This window comes from Hyperolius riggenbachi, chromosome 6, assembly GCF_040937935.1.
Source record: "Hyperolius riggenbachi isolate aHypRig1 chromosome 6, aHypRig1.pri, whole genome shotgun sequence".
Classification (NCBI taxonomy): domain Eukaryota; kingdom Metazoa; phylum Chordata; class Amphibia; order Anura; family Hyperoliidae; genus Hyperolius; species Hyperolius riggenbachi.
This window is the reverse complement of record NC_090651.1, coordinates 27,202,589-27,223,479: the sequence shown is the minus strand read 5'-3', so window position 1 is coordinate 27,223,479 and position 20,891 is coordinate 27,202,589. Positions and strand designations below refer to the sequence as shown.

Here is a 20,891-nt window from a genome sequence, read left to right as displayed (position 1 = left end):
TTGACTCACATTTCTCGCCCGAGGTGGTCTTTATCACCCGCCATGGCCTAGTATTAACCAGCGTGTGCACGTAAGGGCCGTTGATCAACCACTGCTCCTCCCCCAATTGAGATTTTCCATCCAACCTAGGGACATGCCTAGAGGGGAGAAATTGCCCCTGCGATCATTAGGGAGGCCCAGAGCTGTGGGGGGCCCCAACGACTAACCTTCCCTTCCTGCGATACAGGCACTGTACTTCAGGTCAGGTGTTTTTGGGGCTACTCTTGTTATGGGTATGAAGGTCGTGACTGCCACACTTGTTTTATGACCCTTGTGAGATGGGCCCCAAGACCATGAAGGGCACCAAGGGGAGGCAAGGGAAGGGGTGTGAACATTTGGGGTAGGGGCGTAACTAGAAATCACTGGGACCCCCTGCAAAGCTGCAAAACTTTGGAGCCCCCCCCCCCCCTCGTTTTCTGCACAGGTAAACTAAGAACCAATGCTATTCAAGTAGCTAGTGTACACCTGAATGTGTTTTCCCCATGCAAATAAAAATTCAATTACATTAACTTCTGTGATAAACGTGCATGTTTTCACACATACAGACACACATGGTGTGCAGAAAACACATAAAGAAAACCGGCAGACTAGTGTGCTCCCAGCCTCAACTTATTACACTCACTCTGTCCATGACTGAGCTTTTTCTCCCGGTACCCAGACTTCTACAGCATCACTACAGTACACAGCACTTGGGAAGGAGTAGAAAGGCTGAGGCAGGCAGGAGGACTGGCCAGGGGGGAAATTTCCCCTCAGGCTGCCTCTCATTTAATGTTTTAGGGCTGGTACTGTGCCTGGTACATGTTTTTGTATAAGGCAATGTGAACCACTAGGCTGGCCAAGGGAAATCAATGCCTAATTACAGAGTAATTAGAGCGTGGGCAATTTGGTAAATATAAACAGCATGATGCAGAGCAGAGGCTTTCCTGCAGGGTCCGTGGGAAAATATCTGTCTGATTTCGGGTGAAAATTGGTTGAAAGTATCAATCTGAGATGCTAGGAAATCTCAGGCTGATGTGGTCGATCCAGCGTGATAATCATGAACAATGAACGCGACGGAAACCCCGCCCATTGTAACTCAAAATGTTTTATGTGCCCTCCCTCCCCCATTGCCAGTGCATTATACTTTACCTGCACGCTGTCCCTCATGTGTCCTTGCTGTATTTCTCATGTGACTTTTGGCATATAGCACGTGGTACACGTGTGTGATGTAATTTGGGCCCGGGCTGCTGTGAAAATGGGCCTCTAGTTTGTGTTTTCCCTCCAGGCCAAAAGGTCCCAGTCCTCCCCTGGGCTGAGGGTAGAGCAGCACTGTACACAAGAACCCTGCTGAACACTAAATAGAGACTGTCTACAAATCTTTGTGTGCAAAACTTTGTATGATTCCTTATCAGGTGTTGAGCAGATGCAGTCAGTAGAACAATTGTGCAGAAAAAACAGCAGTTTTTTCTCTCTGTGCCCTTAGTTGTCAGTGTCTCAGGACAAGGAAAAGAAACTTCTGTGCCTCTCTGCGGCTGCAATCCTCGCAGAGTCTATTGTTATCCCCTGATTTGGGGGGCTCCATCAAGGTGTTGCTGTAAGGCCTGATTCCCGCCCCTTTGTGTCATCCTTGTTCCACCCTTCTCCTCCCTTAGAAAGATACTATACTCACTTATCGTCTCCCTCTCTACCACACATGACTCTTTGGAAGGACTCTGAAACATGCCATAACCTTCCATGAAGTAATTTTCATTTTATTTATCTCTTCATTAGCGGACGTTTGCAAACATAAAACACCAATTAATGAGAAGGCCTTCCAAGGCTTCAGTCCCATGACATGCACTTTAATCGGAGAGTATTATTTAAAAACAAGGGGGTGTGCAAAATTTGCTCAACATCCACGGCCGCGCTCATCCGAGAGTTATTACCTCGGCGCTAAAACCTTAAATCTCCTTTAAAAGACTGCTGCTTTTAATTGAAAATTCTCAATCAATCTGTTCTTCCCCTCATCCTGCAATCCCCGCGCTCGCGCTCTCATCCCTATTTGCAGTAAATAATCTCCGGATCGGCTTCCAGCTTGCGGAAATAAATAATTTGGAATTTGCAGTATCCCATGTGATCTGTCAGCTTTAAATCACCGAATTTGGTCCTGAGCTCAGGCAAGGAAGAGGGAGAAGAAGAAAAAAAAATGGCGGGGCGATGAAGCAGAACGATGACTTAGAGGCGGCAGCTGTACGGCGCTTATCGCGGCCGTTTCTGGAGAAAAGTACCCTCTACAGGAATGATGTATTACAAGTAAAACGAGGCCATATCATGCAAGGAAACTTCCTCCACTCGTTGGGTTTTCTAGTTAATTCCACATCTTGTTTTCAGGTCCAAAACCTTAAAGCAAGTCTGAAGCGTAACTAAAAATAAAAAAAAAAGATACTCACCTAAGCAGTGGGAAGGTTCTGAGTCCTATAGAGCCTGCAATAAACCTGCAGTGTGTCTAATTCCTGATTTCATGGAATCAGACATAGGGTTAACATCCCATGTTTACAAATTAGCTACTCTGCTGAGGCCGCCAGCTAACAAAGCTGAGAGATCAAATTACAGTTGTGATTAGTCACAGATGAAGGGGAGATTAGACAGGTTAAACTCTCTTAATGCATACTCAAACTCAGGAGAAAAAGTTTGCTTTTGTGATCTAATACTGTATGTTGAAAAAGTTTAAAGGTGGCCACACAACTTACAATTTTTCCTCTTCGATTTTACTCCAATTTGATTAAAACGATCCATTCGACCAAAAAAACGAAAAGTTTTTTTCTCTAAGTTTTTAATCAAGAAATCGGATTGAATTTCCTGTTTTTCTAGATTTTTTCTTGAGATTGGACGTGTGAACTCCTTCTGTCCCTGTCCGCTTGTTCAGGTGCTGAACAGTGGCTGACAGGAGTATTCGGGTGTTCGAGTTTATTGTTCCGAATTCGAACAGCAAGACTACAAATAAAAATGAATGTACATATTACTTCTTTGGCTTCCATCTCTGGAACTGTTGAACATTTCGACTTGCTCTTCGTTGGAGGCCATTTCTAATTTTTCACAAGATGCTCAGTTTTTATCCTAAAAAATTAGTTTTCTTTTAATCTCTGCCTTTTAATTAAAAAAAAGTCCACAAGCTCTACGTGTTTTGGAGCTCTGACCATCTGACTTTGCAGGCGCTTTGACACATCAACTTCAGTAATATTCATAGACAACGTTAACGACACAAGTCAAGTAATCAGCAAGAGTCCTTCACAAAGGTAATTAAAACGGAATCAATAATATTGGCATGTGGGGAGATTGCTGATTTAATGGCTAATTGAGAGCTCACCTTATGACTATTTGAAAGAATCTGCTGGAGTGCTCTCTAAATGGGGGAGAGAGAAAAAAAAGAGACATATCAAATGAAAGGGCGACAATTACACCATACTTATTTTAAATTGGATGGCCAGATGGAGACAAGTCACAGCGAGCCCAGAGGATTATGGGTAAATGTGCGTCCCTAGCCAAGGTCGTCTCTGATAATGGCAGAATGGACATGAAGGCGATAGAGAACTCTTAACTTTGTTCTTGAAACTCATTTGAATAATGGGATATATTTCCAGTAAATTGTTTTAGTTATATAATTTAGTATGTGAACCAGGAGACACAGATTGGCCAAAATGGACTGGGGTTGTGCCTGTTAAAGTGAATCTGAAGTATTACTGAAAAAAAAAACCCTGGATACTTACCTAAGGAGAGGGAAGGCTCTTCGGGAGGCTGAGTACTCCCGAAGACTTCCGAAGCCCCCACCCAAAGCGGAAAAGAGCAGTCTCTGGCCCATTGGGTGCTAATGGGAGAGCCAGCGCAGGAACAACGGGTCAAGGAGAGGAACGGGAAGGCTCTGTAGGACCCAGAGCCTTACCTCTACTTAAGTAAGTATCTGTTTTTGTTTTTGTCTTAATTTTTAGCTTCAGACTCCCTTTAACTATACTGTATTTGTTCCAACAACATACTACAAACACACACAATTATAATATGTGTTGTTGTTCAGTCACTATTCAGTTTTGTCTGACTCTTTGCGACCCCATGGACCATTCCACACCAGGCCTCTCTATCCTCTATTGTCTCCCAAAGCTTGTCCAAGCTCCTGTTTGTTGCTTCCATGATACTACCTAGCCATCTCATTCTCTGCACGTGATTCAGGGCTTCAGACTGTAGGGGGCAACATCTGAGCTGATCTTTGCCGGTCTCTCAATTTGCTCTGCTGCCTGACTCACATAGTAAGCCTACCTCTTTCTGTCTAAAAATGTGACTTTAGCCAAAAGTCAAACTTTTCAAAGAGTAATTGCGGGAACCAGTCAGGATGAGGAGAGGAACAAACCACGGACAGAGGTATGTTGATCCAGCGTGAGCATACAGTACTTCTGGGCTTACCATATGTAGATTTGTCTGGGGCCAGGAATGCTTTAATTAAAGGGAATCTGAAGTGAAAATAAACTTACGATATAATGATTTGTATTGTATGTGTAAGAAATAAGAAATAAAACATTAGCAGCAGAGATATGAGTCTAATATTGTTTCCAGTACAGGAAGTGTTAAGAAACTCCAGTTGTTATCTATGCAAAAAAGCCTTAAAGGGGAACTGAAGAGAGAGGTATATGGAGGCTGTCCTGTTTATTTCCTTTTAGACAATACCAGTTGCCTGGCAGCCCTGCTGATCCTCTGCCTCTAATACTATTAGCCATAGCCCCTGAACAAGCATGCAGCAGATCAGGTGTTTCAGTGGTTCAGACTTATAAGTCTGATCTGACAAGACTAGCTGCATGCTTGTTTCTGGTTTTAATCAGATACTACTGCAGAGAAATAGACCAGCGGGGCTGCCGGGCAACTGGTTTTGATTAAAAGGAAATAAACATGACAGCCTCCATATACCTCTCTCTTCAGTTCCCCTTTAAAGAGGAGCTGTTAGGTATAAGGTCTCAGAGAAAATAAACACATATATCAGTAGCTAAAGATTGGCTGTACTTACATTACATATGCATTTCACTGTCCACGTTTGGATTTCACAGAATTTTTATATAGTATTTGCAGAGAATGATGCTCCTGACAGCTCATGGCAGGTTCCATGTTTGTCTGTCTCCTATGAAGCCAAATGTGTCGTCATGTCCTCCCTGCTTCCTGATGATTCCACTCAGAAAAAATACAACACTACTGTGCAGTGAATATTAATTAGCCATGTGGCTAGGAACAATAGCGGACTCATGCAGTATACTCTGCCTGGAGATTTTTCAGTGCTGGCTGTTGTAACATGAGACTGTAACTTCTCACTAGCAGCCGAGGGGAGGACCCAAGCAGCCCCAGAATGCTTTGCAGTATGGTATGCGGCCTGTCGTCCTTTTAAGAGCTTGGGTCTAACATCCTTGCTGTTCAGCACACATCAAAAGTAAGAGAGATTTTTAACTTCAATATTGCCTTTTTGGCCTCCTTCTAAACTGTTTAACACAGGAGAATAGAGGTTTAAATTAGCTTTTTATGCAGGCAGAGAAAAGGATGAGAAATGCCGGCACTGCTGTAAACTGCTTCTTTATTCATAACACATGGTGCAACATCGTGGATTCAATTGTATGCAATTTGAGACGTAACATACCGGTTTGCTGGTAAAGCTGTGCGGTGGGTGCTGGGGGATGAGAGCCTTACGGCCGTTTCGCGCAGATGCGCTTCTACGGAGGCTGCGGAGGGTGGCTGTTTGCTGTCAGTTTAAATCCTAAACAGATCAGCGTGCAGCCAATTGCTGCTAAAGGCACCGCCTCCTCTCCACCAAGGGCGGCCAATGACATGCTGGGTTACAGTTCAATCCAGCATGGGACGCATGGGGAGTAGCACTTCCTGGATACGGTGGCCTAAATAGGACAAACTTATTAGAAGTCCTTTGCAGGTCTGCATAAGGCTGTTGTATCATAGATGGAGCTCAAGGCTTCCATCTAGTGACAGGAAAAATGTATAGCGGCCTGGACTTTTTTACAAAGGGAAATTAAAGTGACAGTGCACTAATATGTGTAGGATTGCCAAATAGAAATACAGACTGGCAAATATAATTTACAATATGATATAATTAATTTCAAAACCCATAAAAAGTGTTAAGAAGGGACCCGAGGGTCTGTGCTACAAAAAATAGTGGAAGAGGTATAAAACTAAAAATGCGCTGTAATATGCGCATAATCCTGGGTAACTCAGATTGAGGTAAGGAGGTCAGTAATATAGCTGTTAAGACTTAATTCAACAACACAAATATAATAAACATTGTAGAACATTGCAGGGGGGGAGGGGGCGGGTTATTTACTGGAGTTTGGAAGGAAAAAGTGGGAGGAAAGGTATGGGATCAGGGAGGGATGAAGGGAAAGTGGGGGAGCAGCAATTGGCTGCACGCTGATCTGTTTAGGATTTAAACTGACAGCAAACAGCCACCCTCCGCAGCCTCCGTAGAAGCGCATCTGCGCGAAACGGCCGTAAGGCTCTCATCCCCCAGCACCCACCGCACAGCTTTACCAGCAAACCGGTATGTTACATCTCAAATTGCATACAATTGAATCCACGATGTTGCACCATGTGTTATGAATAAAGAAGCAGTTTACAGCAGTGCCGGCATTTCTCATCCTTTTCTCTGCCTGCATATGATGTCTATCTGAGCCTGAGCACGCTGGTCTTTCTGCATCGCACCGGATACCTGGTCTGCACCCCTGCCACCCTCCCTGAACCCCTAGCTTCAGTGCCAGCACCTTTCTATCCTACCTTCCTTTGTGACCTTCTATCAGTACAAATGCTTGAGCACGCAGCATGGCTGCAGTAGCAGCAGCACAGAGAAGTGCAGTGTATACAGAGCCAGATGAGGACAATATACACAGTTCAGATGAGCAGGAAGAAGGGGTGCAGTAGAAAACGGCAAAAAGTGATGTGAAGACATTCTTCAAAAATCCGTCCGTATTTGCATCATGCAATAAGACGGTGGGTGCTGGGGTTGTTGAAACTAACCTGGGAAGGTTGAGTGAAAAGGAGGTCACGTTTTTTTTTTTGGGACTAAAACCACTTTGCAACAACACTAGGACGACAAAATTGCAGCAATCGATTTTAGGCGGTATGTGGAGCCTTCAGAGTACTGTGATGATGATGATTGTGCAGATTTGGAAAGAAGCCTATATTAAGCATGCCACAGGGCTACAAAATATAGTTTTAGAAAGAACCAAACAGGAGCACGCAAAAACTTTGCATGAGATTGAAACAATTAAAACGCATTATCAGGACCTAGTGGATCGAGAGCATTACATGAAGACCCTGAGAAAAATGGATCACAAGCCTAACTGGTACCCAGGACACCATAAAAGAGTGCACATTTTGCATGTTCCCTGGACCCTTGAATTTAAAATGTTGCTGCTCTGGACACTTAGTATCCTGTACTTACGTGTTTTTTCTTTAGGAACATCCAGCTTACAATACTGGCTCCTATGCTGGGGATATCCCTACCCTTCTTTTCCTCCCCTTCTCCCCATTTTCCCTTCATCCCTCCCTGATCCCATACCTTTCCTCCCACTTTTTCCTGCCAAACCCCAGTAAATAACCCGCCCCTCCCCCCTGCACTGTTCTACAATGTTTATTATATTTGTGTTGTTGAATAAGTCCTAACAGCTATATTACTGACCTCCTTATCTCAATCTGAGTTACCCAGGATTATGCGCATATTACAGCGCATTTTTAGTTTTATACCTCTTCCACTATTTTTTGTAGCACAGACCCTCAGGTCCCTTCTTAACACTTTTTATGGGTTTTGAAATTGATTCAATTTGAATCCACGATGTTGCACCATGTGTTATGAATAAACAAGCAGTTTACAGCAGTGCCGGCATTTCTCATGCTTTTCTCTGCCTGCATATGATGTCTATCTGAGCCTGAGCACGCTGGTCTTTCTGCATCGCACCGGATACCTGGTCTGCACCCCTGCCACCCTCCCTGAACCCCTAGCTGCAGTGCCAGCACCTTTCTATCCTACCTTCCCTTAAATTAGCTTTTGTAGCCTGACAGTTACTCTTTAAGCTATATACACACGGGCTACAACTGTCGCCGCAACCACGTGGCACGCGCGTGTTGCGGCGACAGGTCGCCCGTGTATATGGCGCGCGCGCCCCGAACCGTTGCTACTCAGAGCCGTCGCTGGGCGATTGGCGCGGCCAATCGCCTGGCGGCAGCTGCCGCCGCAGCTTCGCCGCAACTGTCGCTAGTCCGCGTGTGTATGCGGACTAGCGACAGCAACCAATAGGCAGTAGACAGAGCTTCCGGCGGGGGGGAACGTCGACGACAGCTTCTGTCGCATCACTAATCCCTCTTCCGCCATGTGTATGCGGAGGGACCTGGCGACGAGCTGTCGCCGATCTGTCACGCACACGCTCCCGTGTGATAGCGACAGGTACATTTGTAGCTGGTGTGTACGCACCATAACTGAGCTTGATGACTTTGAAAGTCTCTGTCTTCCGAAGCTTATAATGTCAACTGTCTGTCACTGTATTTTGTTTTTTTCAAAGTTCAAAGGGTCATTAGCCTGGTCTGTGAAATCATTTAGAATGCTGAGTAGTGTGCAAACTGCAAATATTAGAGAATGATGCAATGTTATAAAAAATAATTATCTGTACTACACAACCAATTCATGATATCATTTTTTTTTCCGCTTCAGTGTCACTTTAAGCATACCTTTTAGGCTAGGTTCACAGTGGTCAGTAGCATAATGCACGTGTTATAATGAGTGTGAACTGCAATGGAGACTGGACATAGACTTTAAAGATGAACTTTAGCAAAAAGGGGAAAAAATAAATCAATACCAGTGGCGTAGCTAAGGAGCTGTGGGCCCTGATGCAAGTTTTACAATGGGCCCCCCCATAGAGCCAGATTTGTACTTTTTACCGCCCAAGGCCGCTGTCACCAGCCGCCCCCCCTCCAGTATAGGTAGCCAGATGACCCCTCCCCCTTTCCCTCCAGTATAGGTAGCCAGATGACCCCTCCCCCTTTCCCTCCAGTATAGGTAGCCAGATGACTCCCTTAATCCCTCCTTTTCCCACTTCCCCCCTTTCAGTATAGGTAGCCAGCTCACCTTCACACCGCAGCAGCCAACAGTGTCACTCAATTCTCAGCTCGTCTCTAGTTCCGAAGCCTCCTCTTCCACTTTGTCTCCAGTGCTTGCCAAGTCCATAGCCACCCGCCACAATGCAAATGGCACAGAGAGCAAGGTGGCCGCTGCACAGGCCATTGGCAGCAAAGTACCATGGTTAGGCGCTCGCCTGATCTCCCTGCATTGCAGCATAAGTTCACCCCGCTGCTTTGGTGCCCTTGCTCCTGTGGTGCCCTAGGCCATGGCCTAGGTGGCCTTGGCCTAAACCCGGCCCTGCCCCCCCCCCAAGCACTCTATACATAACAATTGATACGTCAGCGCACCAAAACCTACCAATGGCAACCACAGTGTCAGAGGAGCAAGAAGGGGATGGGGAACAGTTTGTTAGAGATCACTACTATTTAAAGTATCTATAGAAGTGATTATTACCAGCACAGGACCAATAGAGAGCTAATACTGTAGTGGAGGGAGGGCCCTTCGTGGCCCCTCTGGCCCAAGGGCCCCGATGCCGTGGTTACCTCTGCACCCCCTATTGCTACACCCCTGATCAATACATTGTAAAGTGAGAAGTAAAAAAATAGAAGAGTGATCAAGAAATCATTGATATGTTATTTGTTCATGATGTTTGTTCCACAATGAGCCTGCAGGTCATCATTTTTACTGCTGGCAGACAAGAAAAAACTAGACAGCACCAACTACTATTATTTATAACCACACCCACTAACAATGCGATAGGCTAAACTTTTTTTTTAAATAGATATACATATACACAGAGGGAGATACTGGTTGCTTGGCAGTTAGAAACAGCTGTTATTTCCCACAATGCAACGAGGTTCACAGACAGGTAACTCTCATGACCTAGGTCCTCCTGACATATAACACTGTGGGAGGGGTTTCACCACAATATCAATCATACAGATGATCTATTTGAGCAAATTTTCAATGTCCGAAATCCAATTTCTGATTACCAACTTCCGAAGTCTTTTTTGTCATTTTGTTGATAAAGTTAGTTAATTAATAAAAAAAACCCTTTTTTCTGGAAATCTGTAATGTTTGCGGATGTACGCTATCATGCGTACATCCGCAGTACACTTTCCAATCCACTGATTGGCCAAATACTTCTGAGTCCAAAGTATTGGACCAAGCAGGGAATGCAGAATTTTTCAGTGAAAATAAGATTTCTTTGGTAATTATGGAACACAAGACTCATATACTACAAAGAATTTCCTAGTCTTGTGATTGGTCTAAAATTTCCCATTGTATTCCGATTACCGCAGTAAAATTTTACAGCAATAACTGGAATACCACAGAAATGTTTGGCCAGTCACAAGACTCAGAAATGCTCAGTGCTCGAGTCTTGTGATTGGTCGAAAATGGAGAACTTCTACATTCATTGATTGGTCCAATGCTTCCAAGTTCTGTAATTGGGATCAAATTACCGAGTTGCAATAATGTTGCATTTCTGCAGAAATCCAATTTCAGATGACAATTTCTAAATACTGCTAAAAAAAAAGCTGATCTCCGATCGGAAACTCCGAAATCTGATTACCACCGAAATTTTCAGACCATCCCTACTGACAGGAAAAGATCGTCTGATTCACGCTGTGTGACTTCCTCATGTGGGGGATGCTGGGATAGGTGAGAGAGGTTGGACTTTTTTGTGCAGCACAATTGCATTGTCATGAAAGCAGGAAAAGGCTCTACAGGAGCCAGCCAGCCAGGTCATTTTAATATATTAATTGCAGAAAGTACAGATAGACAACATTATGTAGTATCGCCGATAGAAGCAAATTTAGATGTGTCAGGCCAGTTCCAAATTGTCATGTGTCAAGCATAATTTTTCGAGTATCTACTTATTGTCTCATATACAGCATCTTCTTTATTAGAGTTGAGTTTCTCAACATTTTAGAGCATGCACCACATGATGAAAGATGGTGTATACAGCAGGTCCCGTTTTGAATAACGTCAACTCAAGTACTCCTTGATACATATATATTTGTCAGATGTTTTATATGTGTGCATAAATGCTTTTTAAAACATTATTTTATGCTTAATAACGGAAAATACTTATCCACATTTTTATTAATATATGATTTATCCTTTTTCTAATCTCCCAAAATGTCTGTAATAGACTGATTGTGACAAGTTTAAAGAGGGCCCGCGGTGTGCTAAAAAAATAAAATAAAAAGTAGGCTGCCTGATCCGGGGGGACTGGGTGGATCAGGTACACGCAAAAAACGTCGCTCTCCGCCACTCCTGTGGGCTGAGTTGGCCCACTTTAAATTTCGTGACCTATAGGTCAGGACACTACAAGGAGAGACTGTGTGTCTCTCACCAACGCGCAGGGAGGCGGGGAAGCGGCAGGGGGGTGGCCAGGAACACCCTGCAGGAACTTCCCTGGCTGGCATTTTGGACAGGGTATCCCTCTCCCTGTGTTTACCTCCGAGATAGTGACAAATATTTTCACGCGTGATGGTGTGTGTGTGGGGGGGGGGGGGGGGGAGAGGGGGGAGGCAGAGAGCGGAAGTGTGGGGACACCGAGCCATGTCATGAGGCAGAGAACATGCCTCTGTGTGGTGGGGGGGCAGAGAGTGGTGGTGTGGGGACACAGAGGCATGTCATGAGGCAGAGAACATGCCTCTGTGTCCCGTCTGCCCCTCATCTGCCCACCTCGGGTTCTCTTTAAAAGAAATCTGTAGGGAAAAAGTACCAGATATGGGTACTTACCTTGGGAGAGGGAAGCCCCGGAATCCCCGTCCTTCTCCAAAGGCCTGACCCAGTGCTGTCCCGCACAAAAACCTTTGACGACTTGCACATGTGCAGAAGCAGGAACCTGAATGGGCTTTGGTAGGAAACTAAGCAAAATCGGGTCCGTACTACTGCCCATGCGTGACCCACCTGTGCCTGCAAAGTAGCACGGACCTGATCGGGACTCTGCTTTTTTCACTGAAAAACGAGCTGGTCCGTGCTACTGCGAGCGTGCACTGTGGTCACGATTTGGGGGTCTCGTCACTGTTATGGCCTAGCAAGGAGCACAGGGGAAGCCTATGAAGGACCCTGAGGCTTCCCATTGCCGAGGTAAGTCCCTACATTTGTGCATCGCAAACCTCACAGGTTTGCTTTAAGTGTCCCCTGAACCCCACCCAAACACCTTCAGGAGTACTTATACCGTATGCTGAGAACCAGGGCTATGTCATTTTTATTTTATACTAATAAGCGCACTGGATTCTACTTGGTAAAGAATATAGAAAAGAGTATCCCTTAACCTACAATCTCAGATATGAAGCTCGGGAGAAATGTGGCAAGAACCTTCATGGACTACTATCAGCTGGATGGCGAAACTGTGGGACTTGCAACTCATCGACCACATGCAAGGTAAGCAACTAATGACTGGAGTAAAGAAGACATGAGAGAGGGCTAATGGCAGCTCTGGCAAATGAAATTATGATTTTGCCCAAACTTTGGGAACAGTAGCATGTATTGGGGCTTTACTATTAAAGTATACCAGAGCTGAAAATGTTTGGCGAAAGAGGGGGAGGAGACATATACTACCACCTGTCCTGCTGCCCAATGCTCCAGGGGAGCTTTTAGGTGAGCTACGGGGGGCAGAGAGGAGAATGGGGGAGCGGTGGGCAGCAGGACAGGTGGTAGTATATGTCTCCTCTCCCTCCTTCTCCAAACATTTTCAACTTTGGTATCCTCTAAAGGATACCCAAGGCTAAAATAAACGAATGAAATAAACAATTGTATCTATCTTCCTTCTTCTAAAAATGAATTTTTAAGATATTCCACAGTTTTATTTTATGTTTAAATCTACTTTTTAAGTTGTTACTGTTTTATTGTTTTTGCTCAATGACACATTCATTGAAGTATGCCATAGCTCAAATCTGTGAGCTATTGATCCTTTTTATCGCTTTCCTGCTCTCAGAAACCATTTTCTGCTTGGAAAGTGTTTTAAAGATGGAATTTCTTATCAGTGAGGATCACACTATTGTCACTTCCTGTCTGAGCCAGCCACGTACATACCTGATATTTAACTCTTTCAGGAAGAGAAAGAAAAAAAGGAACACAGCCTAGTTATCTGTGTACTAGGCACTGTACATACCCATGTCTACATCATCATGTCACATGTCACTTCAAGTATCCTTTAAAGAGAATCTGTACTCTAAGATTCTTACAATAAAAATCATACCATTCTTTTCATTATGTTCTCCTGGGCCCCTCTGTGCTGTTTCTGCCACTCCCTGCTGCAATCCTGGCTTGTAATTGGCATTTTTAGGCAGTGTTTACAAACAAAAGACATGGCTTCTAACTAGAGTGTGATAGGTTTGAGAGCAGCTCAGTCTCTGACTCATACAGAGTTTGGAGAGGGTGTGTATAGCTTCTGCCAATGACAAGCAGTGCAGCACATTCCAGACATTCCAGCCTCAGCCGACAGAGCCGACAGAAGAGAGAAGATTAGATCATATAACAGAGATAAGACAGCCACTGCGCAACTAGAAAAGGCTGCAGTAAGAAAGACCACATTAGAACAGGTATAGGAACTTCTAGGATAGAAGAAATAAGGCTGAAAATTTTGTTACAGAGTCTCTTTAAAGGAAACATCCGAGTAGCTAAAAAAAATGAGCTCTACTTACCCGGGGTTTTTTCCAGACCCTGGCAGCAACATAGGAGCCTCTTGAAATATCGGTATGGAGACATAATTTGGTCGCCCACAGCGCCCAATAAATAGCGGGCACTGTAGCAGCGCTTGCTATTTATCAGGCGGCCAAACTACCCCTCCATGCCAGTATTTCAATAGACACCTATGGTGGCGCCTAAACTTTCGGCGCTAGCAGGGGCCCAAATTGAGTCCCCAGGTTGTGAGGGACACCAGGGGGTAGGCAAGGGAAAGGGTGTGGACACTGGGAGGGGCATAAAAATTTTACTGTGAGACCCCATGATTTGTAGTTACGGCAATGTTTTCCTGAGGGCCTCCGCAGTCACAGATATTCAGCGTTTGTGTTCCACTTGTATTATATTCAGTGAGAAAGACTTCACGGTACCTGGCTGGCATTCTTTTTTTAAAACTTTATTTTATGTATTGTTGTCTCTGTGGACAACTAGCGAGGAAATGAAAGCTGAGATGGAGAAGCTGATCACCGAGGCGTGCAGAGGATGAACAATCAGGGCAGAGCTGAGGTAATGAACACAGACAGTGAATAGAAAATCCTGTTCTCCTCACACACGGTGCCCTGCCTGCCCGCTCACTGATAGAGGCCACCATGCTCTGTCTGACCCTATTACACACACTAAGTCTTATTTGTGGCCAGCTGTGCAAGCTGCCTATTTTACTGGCCTTTCAGCAGGAATTTTTACTGACTAGAATTTCACTCAAATTATGGGAAGCTTGTGAACATGAAAGAGTTCATAAATAGGTTATCGGGCTACGGAGAGGCCTGAATTTGCACGGCGCCTCTCTGGCGGCCATAGCCAGGCATGGGCTGTTATTAGCATCAGATAATGAGACCTCATTCTATTACCGAAGCTCCAGGTGGGGTCATTAAAATGCGTAATGGAAGAATGGATCACGTAAATATAGGCAATGGCCTTATAACATGGCATTTAGGAGCAAAAGCAAGTCGTTTTAAAGGAGACAGGTGAGCAGTTCGGGCGGCACAGAGCTATCAGAGGCCAGCAGGGCGTGAACCCAAGTGCCTAACTGCTTGCAAACTGGAGCAGCCAATCAGATTTCAGTTTGCTGAAAAAAAAAATGAAATACTGGTTGTGGAATGTGAATGTGATTTGAATATGGCATCAGCTATCTAGTTGTCATGGTGATCTTTGGCTTTACTAGTTTTTGATTAGGTCACCCATCTTAAACACGATATAATCCAAAAGTTCTGCACACTCACTAGAAGATAAGGTTATTTATTCACATAACATACCAGATGTCCATTCAAATAACCAATGAACATTTCGGGGGCCACGGTGGGTCCCCTTTTGTCAAGGTATTAAACAGAATGGCAACCATTGCCATTCTGTTTAATACCTTGACAAAGGGGACACGCCATGGCCCTAAAACGTTCGTTGGTTATTTGAATGGACATCTGGCGCGTTGTGTGAATAAACAACCTTATCTTCTACCGCATGAGGACCTTTTGGATTATACTTTTACTTCTGCACCGGTCCAGCACCTTGCTTACTCAATTCAGGAGTATAGGTGTGTCCTGCAAATCTGTGGTGTGTGCACACCTGCCTGCCACTCGTTCATGGTGGGACTTACACCTCAGGGACTGGTAAAAGAGAACATATGTTCCCTGAGCCAATCAAGGTGCGTGTATGTGAATGAACATGACTCCAATCAGTAGCCATGTTCTTCATAAAAATGAAAGTAAAAATACATTGTAAAAAAATAATAACACAGAATGGTATTTAGTGCCATCATGTGGCCAAAAAAATAACATTAAAATAAAAATACATATTTTTTTTTCTATAGCTATTAACTCCCTTTTTACACCTACCCCCCCCCCCCCCATTAGTTTCCAAAATAAAACACTTGTAAAAAAAAACAAAAACAAAGTGACAGCATTTTAAAAAAAATTGTGAACTTGGGGACTGTTCTTTCTTTAATATGTATGTCGTGAGGGTATATTACTGTTATTTTTTGCAACTAAGGGTCTGAAATTAGTGATATAATATTAACGAACAAAAAAAATACACCTTTATTTCCAAATAAAATATTGTTGGCATACATTATACTAGGAACATAATTTAAACCTAATATTAACCAGGACAAATGGTCAAATACTTTGTGTGGGTTTTATTTACAGTAGCATTGTTTATTTTAAAAGTATAGGGGATGAAATCAGAGAAATAGTGTATCTTTTCTACTTTTATTCTTGTTTTTCCTATTAAAATGCATAAACCATAATGTAATTACTGAAAACAAATATCACCAACAAAAAGCCTAATTTGTGGTGAAAAAAATCAAGATATAGATCATTTAGGTGTGATAAATAGTGATAAAGTTATTGGCGAATGAATGGGAGTGCTGAAATGTTAAAATTGCTTGCATCCTTAAAGTGAACCTAAACTGAGAAGGACATGGATTATTCCTTTTAAATAATACCAATTGCCTGACTCTCCTGCTGATGCTTTCTTTGCTTCTGTCTTCACAAGGGAAACATCACTGTTGCAAATTACAGAGGCAGAAGAGTCTCAATCTTCCAACTGTAATATTAAATACTTAACGCAGGAAGAAGTGAAGGCAAGACTAAATAAATTAAAAATAGACAAGGCACCTGGCCCGGATGGCATGCATCCTCAAGTCCTAAGGGAATTAAGACCAGTTATAGATAAACCCCTTTATCTTATCTTTTGTGACTCTTTCAACTGGAAGAGTCCCAGTGGATTGGCGTACAGCCCACGTTTTCCCATTATTTAAGAAGGGCAAAAAATCTGATCCAGGAAATTATAGACCTGTAAGTTTAACATCAGTTGTATGCAAACTATTTGAGGGGTTACTAAGAGATACTATACATGACTTCATAGTAGAAAACAATCTTATTTCTCAGCATCAACTTGGGCTTACTAAAGACAGGTCCTGTTTGACTAACATGCTCAGCTTTTATGAGGTAGTGAGAGCTAATATGAATATTGGGAATGCTGTAGATGTGATATACTTGGACTTTGCAAAGGCCTTCGACACTGTTCCCCACAAAAGTCTGGTGCAAAAGTTGAGGATGCAAGGACTGTGGAAGAGTCTGTGTGCATGGATAGGGAACTGGCTAATGGACAGAAAACAAAGAGTTGTGGTCAATGGATCTTATTCAAAATGGGTGACTGTTAGCAGTGGGGTCCCACAGGGGTCTGTACTGGGTCCAGTGCTCTTCAATGTATTTATTAATGACCTAGTAGATTCAGTAGTGAGCAATGTTGCTATTTTTGCAGATGATACAAAATTGTGCAGAATCATCAACTCTCAGGAAGATAGGGAAATATTACAACAGGTTCTGGATAGGATGGCTATATGGGCACATAAATGGCAGATGAAATTCAATGTTGATAAATGTAAAGTCATGCATTTTGGTCGTACCAATGGTCTAGCACCATACAAAATAAGTGGGATACAGTTGGGGACATCAAACTTGGAGAAGGACTTAGGAGTACTCATCGACAACAAGTTAAATAATCGCACTCAATGCCAAGCTGCTGCAGCTAAAGCTAACAAAATTTTGGGATGCATTAAAAGGGAAATAAAAATTTGAGATGCTAGCATAATATTGCCCCTGTTTAACTCTCCAGTAAGGCCACATCTGGAATATGGAATTCAGTTCTAACAAACAAACAAACACAGAACATTTATATCGCGCTTTTCTCCTTGCGGACTCAAAGCGCCAGAGCTGCAGCCACTAGGACGCGCTCTATAGGCAGTAGCAGTGTTAGGGAGACTTGCCTAAGGTCTCCTACTGAATAGGTGCAGGCTTACTGAACAGGCAGAGCCGAGATTCGAACCCAGGTCTCCCATGTCAGAGGCAGAGCCCTTAACCATTACACTATCCAGCCACTTCAATTTCTAGGCACCACATTACAGGAAAGATATTGCAGTTTTAGAGCAGGTGCAGAGACGAGCAACAAAATTGATACGTGGGATGGAAGGTCTCACTTACCAAGAAAGGTTAGATAAACTGGGTTTATTTAGTCTAGAGAAAAGACGCCTTAGAGGGGATCTATTTAACATGTATAAATACATCAGAGGGCTGTAATGAACAGCGGAGATGCCGCTGCGTGGTCTAGTGACGGGGCGGCTATCTCCGTGTTCAGACCGGCGGTTTCCGCGCAGCGACACGCGTCTGGCTTGGCTGGACCTTCTAGTTCACACAGATGGAGAGCTACGCGTGCGCGTGCCAGGCGACAGGACATTTATACCAGCAGAAGGGGAATCAGCTGATTAGGCCGATCAGCTGATCCCAGCTGGACTCTGGATTGGCTGAGTGGCTCGGGCGGAGCTGCACAGCACTGCAAGTATATATAGATCTTGCTTGTCAGTTGCTGGTGGTCTGCCGTTGCGAATGCTTACGTGTTAGCACTCAGACCATATTTAGATCCTTCAGTGTAGTTAAACCAGGTGGTTCTGGGAATCCACACTTAGCCAGATTACTGTGTATTATTGTGTTATACTCCAGACTAGTTCCAGGGTGTTGAGACCACGGACCTCACACCCAAGACTAGGGATACTGTGTATTATTGTGTTATACTCCAGACTAGTTCCAGGGTGTTGAGACCACGGACCTCACACCCAAGACTAGGGATACTGTGTATTATTGTGTTATTCTCCAGACTAGTTCCAGGGTGTTGAGACCACAGACCTCACACCCAAGACTAGGGATACTGTGTATTATTGTGTTATTCTCCAGACTAGTTCCAGGGTGTTCAAACCACGGACCTCACATCCAAGACTAGGGATACTGTGTTATTATTGAGTTATACACCAAACTAGTTCCAGGGTGTGGAGACCACAGACCTCACACCCAGGACTAGGTTTAGGTTTGATATCTGTTATGACCTATTGCTTTCCTGACCCTCCTTCTGCTCTCTGATTCGGTACTTACGCACATCTGATTACTTGTTGCCAACCCTGCCTGTCCCTGGTTACCGAATCAGCCTTCTGTCTCTGTACCTTATCTGCTCGTGTGTTGCTGACCCGGCCTGACTGACCCTTCTACCTGTGACACCCTCCCAGTGGGGTGTCCAGTAGCTGCAGGGAGTCTTTGTCTCTCAGAGGGACCTCCCTGCAATCCAGTCAGGGACCCAATCTCACAGGAGTCCTTTGACTGCAGCAGAGTCTGATTTCCAGCTGTTCAGGGAAACACTGACTCTCTGTGTACTCCAAGCCTATCAGGAGATACTCATTATACTATCTGGAGTCGCCTGCTTCTCAGGTGATCCAGACTCATACTGTTGCACCAAACACTTACACTTATCAGGTGTCCAGAGGTTAGTTATATGCTTGTATTATTGGTGATTCTGCAGATCATCAATAATCAGATTCTCTTTGTGTGCCGCCACCAATCGTTACAAGGGCAATATAATAGCTTGGCGTATGAGCTTTTTGACCCTAAGCATTCTCAAAGGACTAGAGGACATGATCTGTGCATGGAGAAAAAACGTTTTAGCCATTTATATAGGAAAGGGTACTTTACAGTAAGAGTGATTAAGATGTGGAATGCATTGCCACAGGAAGTCGTTGGCAAACTCTATACCTGCATTTAAAGGGGGCTTAGATGCTTTCCTTACGTTGAAAGACATCCATGGCTACAATTACTAGGTAATGCCTAATGATGTTGATCCAGGGATTTTATCTGATTGCCATCTGGAGTCGGGAAGGAATTTTTCCCTTTTGGGGCTAATTGGACCATGCCTTGTAAGGGTTTTTTGCCTTCCTCTGGATCAACAGGGATATGTGAGGGAGCAGGCTGGTGTTGTACTTTGTTTTCTGTTTGAACTCGATGGACATATGTCTTTTTTCAACCCAAATAAATATGTAACTATGTAACTATGCTCACTTGAGCCATAGGGAAACATGGACATTACCTTAATCATCAGTTGTCCTTTTAGTTATAACTGACAGCAACTAATATATAACTGACAGCAACCAATATATTTCAGTTCTGACTAAAGCTTGTCAGAAATGGAAGAACTCATTGTTAGAAGAAAATGGTGAACTTCTGAGAGGAACTGACGGCGAGGTAAGTATGTAATATTCATTTGAAGGTAAGCTATGTGTTTATTTTTAATAATTGTACTTGGTTCAGGTTCACTTTAAAGGGGAACTGAAGTAAGATGTATACGGAGGCTGCCATATTTATTTCCTTTTAATCAGTACCAGTTGGCCTGGCAGCCCTGATGGTCTATTTCTCTGCAGTAGTATCTGAATAACACCAGAAACAAGCATGCAGCTAGTCTTGTCAGATCTGACTTTAAAGTGTGAAACCCCTGATCTGCTGCATGCATGTTCAGGGGCTATGGCTAATAGTATTAGAGGCAGAGGATCAGCAGGGCTGCCAGGCAACTGGTATTGATTAAAAGGAAATAAACATGGCAGCCTCCATATACCTCTCTCTTCAGTTCCCCTTTAAGGTGAAAACCACCCATGAGCTGTAGTGGTTAAAGGCTGCCTTCTTGCCTATAAATGGCAAAAAGGACATTCACAAGGTCAACAGGTAACAGGGAATTAAACCACACCACAAGGAAACAGGAGAAGACTGAAGGAGAAGACACCACGAGGATTAGGATATACCACAGTATAGACGGCCATATTGAGATTGGCGAGTTAATGGACCGAGTGCATAGTCAGCCAGAAATATGGAACAGCACTAGAGTGGATCACAGTAATCATATGAAAAAGCACAAGCCCGGGATGCAATCTGCCCAAACTTCCTGTCTCTCAAAAGCCATCAGAAGCCCAGGGAAGAAAATCTTTCAAATGATAAGTCGTAAAAAGCTATGAAAGGACAATAAAAGCTACAAGCTTTCACACAGCATAGCAGTCAAATGAAGGCGTCCAAATGAGACGCCGAGCAGAAGTGAGACAGAAGCCTGTGTGAACCATGCCTTAGTGCCAATGAGCAGAGAGTACGTCCTGGTCATGCCAGTATTCATCACCCCAGGCAACAGCTGTGGCACTAACCATAGTGTGCCCCCCCCCCTCCTGTCCCTTCGACAGAGATTGGCAACAGTAAGA

At 43.9% G+C, this 20,891-nt stretch overlaps 1 protein-coding gene across 8 annotated transcripts in view; it reads left to right on the top strand.

Annotated features, from left to right (window-relative positions):
- Window positions 1-20,891, top strand: part of AGBL4 (AGBL carboxypeptidase 4) — a 2,106,705-nt gene that overhangs the window by 2,054,882 nt on the left and 30,932 nt on the right. For all 8 annotated transcript variants that reach the window (XM_068239049.1, XM_068239042.1, XM_068239046.1 and 5 more), the window contains one exon: window positions 12,445-12,541. In XM_068239049.1, the coding sequence (XP_068095150.1) occupies window positions 12,445-12,541 (97 nt within the window). The remainder of the gene's footprint in view (window positions 1-12,444; window positions 12,542-20,891) is intronic.